Source organism: Protobothrops mucrosquamatus, unplaced genomic scaffold (assembly GCF_001527695.2).
Source record: "Protobothrops mucrosquamatus isolate PMUCROS unplaced genomic scaffold, P.Mucros_1.0 scaffold8232, whole genome shotgun sequence".
Taxonomy (NCBI): domain Eukaryota; kingdom Metazoa; phylum Chordata; class Lepidosauria; order Squamata; family Viperidae; genus Protobothrops; species Protobothrops mucrosquamatus.
The window spans coordinates 2,801-6,901 of record NW_015394028.1 but is presented as its reverse complement, the minus strand read 5'-3'; the positions used below and the strand labels follow the sequence as shown (position 1 = coordinate 6,901).

Here is a 4,101-nt window from a genome sequence, read left to right as displayed (position 1 = left end):
CAGGCAGGACTGGCCTAGGGGTATTTTAAAGGGGTTTTAAATTAAATTTTTAGTAGAAGCGGCCAAATTTAAATAGTTATTTTTAATCTTTTTAAATTTTGTATTGTATCACTGTTTTAAACTGGCTGTAAGCCGCCCTGAGTCCTCCGGGAGAAGGGCGGGGTATAAATTTAATAAAATCTCAAAATCTCAAATCTCATCAGACACGGCTGGGGAGGCCTCTTTGAGATCCCCCCAACTCAAAGGAAGAACCAGCACAAGATTCGTCCTTCTGACCACAGCAAGGAAAAAAATTCTCCTCCCCCTCCTCCCCATCTGATTCCCCAATGAGCAAGACAGGCGTTGCTGGGGCTTCGCCCGAGTCCCCCTCCCCGGCCCCAACCCTCCTGCTCCTGAGGGCCCTCCTGGCTTGGCCTCTGAACCTCCAGGGCTTGTCCGGAGGAAGGCTGACTTGAGAAAGGACCACGAGCCCTGCCCATCTGCAGGCCCCCTTGAGGCCCGGCACAAGCGCCGCTTGGCTCCCACTGCGCTACCTTCCACTTGGAGAAAAGGTCAGCAAGGAAGCCGTTCACGGCCTTCTCAAAGTAAAGGTCTCCTGCAAAGGAAAGAGAACCAAGGGTGAGAGGGGAAGCCCGGCCGCCCCGGCAGAGAGCCTGCCCCCCTCTCCAGCAGAAAGCTGTTGGCTATTTCACCCGGCACGGGACAGAGCCCCGGTGCAGAGAGGGGCATCAGTTCCTGCTCACTCCTGGCTCCCCTCAAGCCCTCCTAAGGCCCCAGGCCCACCCTTTGAGGGGCAGCTTCCTTCCACGTGACTCCATCCTTAGTGGCAGAGCCTGGCTGTGGATTGGCCTCTTTGGGGACGGCCAGTGGGGCTCCTCTCTTGGACTCTTCGGACTCAAGTTACTCTACCTGGCTTTGGGGGTCTTCTTGTACCTGTAGGCCCTCCTGCACCTTTTCACCTATACTGGGAGCTGCTTTTGCAGCCAAAGCCCTGAGCCTGACCCACATTGGTCCACTGGAGCCCAGGAGCAGAGCTCCTGCTTGTTTGGCAGAGGCCTCAAAGGGTGGCATCTGTGGGCAAAACGGAGATCCGAGTATGCCTGAATCTCTGGAAGGGGCTGAGACAACTTTCTGGTTAATTATCCACCAAGAAAATAGCTTCCTGCTTTCCTTTGTGATTCCTTTAGGCCATTTTTAACTGCCTTATCATTTATGTTGCTTTTTTTAAAAAACAAAAACAAAAACCCAACCCTCTTCAGGTAGACAAATTAAACAACGCCAACAGATGTTTCTAGTTCCTCATCACTGTTGAAGTCTCCAAGAAAGGAAAAGTCCTTCCCTTGCCATCTGCCCCCTTTCTCCCTCAAAGGAGAGTGAAGATGTTTTGGGCTGGGATGGGTTAGTTGCCAGGCAACCCGAGGCCAGACTGAGGCGGGCAAGAGCCGAAGGATCCTCACCATAGATGTCAAAGTCCCACATTTCGTAGCTCATCTGGATGAAGATGTAAACCATGGCGGACGTCGAGCGGAACACCACCTGCAAGGCACCCAGAAGGGAAGACCTCAAGGGCTGGACAGTCACTGGTCTGAAATGATACAGGGTCTCCTGCTTGAGCAGGGGGCCAGACTATAAGGCCTCCAAGGTCCCTTCCAGCTCTGTTCTGACCTGATCTGGTTTGCTCTGAACCAGCAGGACCAAATCTGGTTTGCTCTGGGGTTCCTGAGGCTCCGTCTCGGGTCTGCTGGATTCAGAACTGGAAGCTACTGGTGGGATTGCAGCGGAAAGGCTGCCGCAAGAACACCCACACTCACAACTGGGAGAGCAAAAGTCTTGTTCCAAATGTTTTTTTTCCTGTTTAAGATTTGCCTTAATGGCAGGCTGTTTTCTGGCTCCCCTGCTGTCTGGAGGAGTCCTTCTCATATATCTGAAGGCCGCAGGGACTTCTTTCCTCTTCTTACTCTCTGCCATCCTGGGGTCACTGGAGTCTCCTGCCCACCAAGGGCCGAGATGTTAGGCTGGCCTTGGGCACAGACTGAGCTGCCAGGGCCCCCATGAGCTGCCCCCTCCCCGTCCTGTCATCAAGCCAATAGCCGTGCTTGATGTTGGCTCCCACCCTGGAGCTCCCAGGGGAGAAAGAGGTGAGTTGCAAGAAACAGCCATGTTTAGTGTGTGTGGTCAAATCTCTCTCTCTCTTTCAGAGGGAGACTGACCAGAGATCGATCCGGCTGCTGAACAAGGGAGGCCAAGGGAGTCTCCCAAACAGGCCACCGCCATTACTGTTGCCCTGGCCTCCTGATGTCCCTGGCCGGCACCTGAGCCTTCAGCCACCAGACTCCTCGAGAGGTTTGAAAGTGACTGAATAGGCCCACCCACGGTGCCACTGGTGAAAAGGCTCCCCTTGTGGCTCTTCTGCCATGCCGTGAAAGGTGGCTGGCAGGAAGCGGTGCCTGCCTGCCCCAAAAAGGGTGGGGAAATGGAGTTGGTGGGCAGAGGAGGAGAAAGGAGAAATATTGCCATCTCCTTGAGAGCCTGCTGAGGCCATCCTCTTGCTTGGCAAACTCAAACTTGGCTCCCCTGGCATTGCTACACGATTCCCTATTTCTCAGGTCTCCCTTCTCTATCGAACGGAGGCACAATTCCTCTCCCTGTACAGAATGCAGAGCAAAGACTGACCACAGGCCGGAGACCTCAGCCTGCCCTTGGATGGGAAGAGGGCAATTTCCCACCACGCCCTCTGAGGGCCCAGAGCAGAATGAGCTTAATGCCAAGGACAACAGTAGGAGCAGCTGTTTAGTCTGAGAGAGCTGATTCCTAGTAGGGGATCATGGAAATACAGCAACATTTGCCCAGCAAGGCTGAGCCACGGCCACGTGCCCCTTGAGCAGGCCACGGGAACTGAGGGGGGCCCTTAGCACCCTCCCTGCCCCAGGTAACCCTTCCCACAGAAGGAAAGCTGGGAAGCGGCTACTCTGGTTATTAACTGCAGGGATTCTGAAGCTCGGCGTTTGAGAAACGGAAAGGAAATGTCCCAAGTCAGAGACCTACCCGAGTATCTTCGCTGATGTAGCCACAGGTGACTTTCTCACTTTTGACCCACAGTTCACCTGCCTGAGCCCTGAAAGCAAACCAAGAGAGAGGAGTGGAAACAAGGGGGAAACCTTGCTGTGAAAGCTGGATGTGAAAAATGGAGAAGAGGTGAATTTGAATACTGGAGTATTTTTCTCCCAAATCCCAAATCCAAGGCCTTCCTGGGCTCCTGCTGCTTTTATCAGAAGGACAAAGATGCCCTCATTATGCCAGCTCCCCTCTTTTTCAACTTGCTTGATGTTGTGAGATGTGTAGAAAGGGGAGGGATTTGTAATGTGACACAGTTGCTTTCATTAACCTAAGCCACTTGACCTCACTGCAGGAGCGCCTGTCCAAATGTATTTTCCTATGACTGGCAATCAATGCTTAAATTCATCAGTCTGATTTGCCTACATGTGCCTTCGCTAATTATCAAAATCTCACCATGGCGCCTTTTAAACCTCCTTATTTAAACAGAAAATAAATTCAAGGGTTCACTCAAAACTCCCATTCCCAAGGAGCTCTTCAGCTGCCATTCATCCTGGCCGGCTTACTCAGTGACTACCGTGCTAAGATGCCAGGGTGTTGGCGGTAGTCAATTGAAAGACTGCTGTTCCAGCTGTGCCACCCTGGGCAAAGCAAGCACCAAGTCCTTCTCCCTGAAATCTAGACCAAAGGGGAAGAACTGAGAGCTTGGCAGATGCCACCTCCCTCCTCTGGTGAGATCTGGGCCCTTATTCTGGGACAAAGTTTCCCTGAAGTAAATGGGACTGATTTGGGGTGGGAACTTCGCTAAGAGGGAAAAGCTGGGGACCACAGAGAGTACCCCGGTAACGGAAACAGCCAAACTCTGTCCTCCAAGGTAAGACTTGATTATTTGGAGACAGACATTCATTCCTGATAAAACTTCAGCTTCCTTCCTAAGCGCGCCATGGCATCGGACCTGGTTACCTCCGAGACCGCCTTCTGCCACAGATTACCCCCCACCGGCCGATACGCTCCCACAGAGAGGGCCTCCTCAGGGTGCCGCCAACC

At 52.9% G+C, this 4,101-nt stretch overlaps 1 protein-coding gene across 1 annotated transcript in view; it reads right to left on the bottom strand.

Annotated features, from left to right (window-relative positions):
* The window catches only part of LOC107300738 (GATOR complex protein DEPDC5-like), a gene marked incomplete at both ends in the record, with an annotated part of 19,081 nt that overhangs the window by 14,302 nt on the left and 678 nt on the right, over positions 1 to 4,101 (bottom strand). The window contains 3 exons of the mRNA XM_015830038.1: positions 526 to 595; positions 1,458 to 1,536; positions 3,046 to 3,115. Coding sequence (XP_015685524.1) covers positions 526 to 595; positions 1,458 to 1,536; positions 3,046 to 3,115 — 219 coding nt within the window. The remainder of the gene's footprint in view (positions 1 to 525; positions 596 to 1,457; positions 1,537 to 3,045; positions 3,116 to 4,101) is intronic.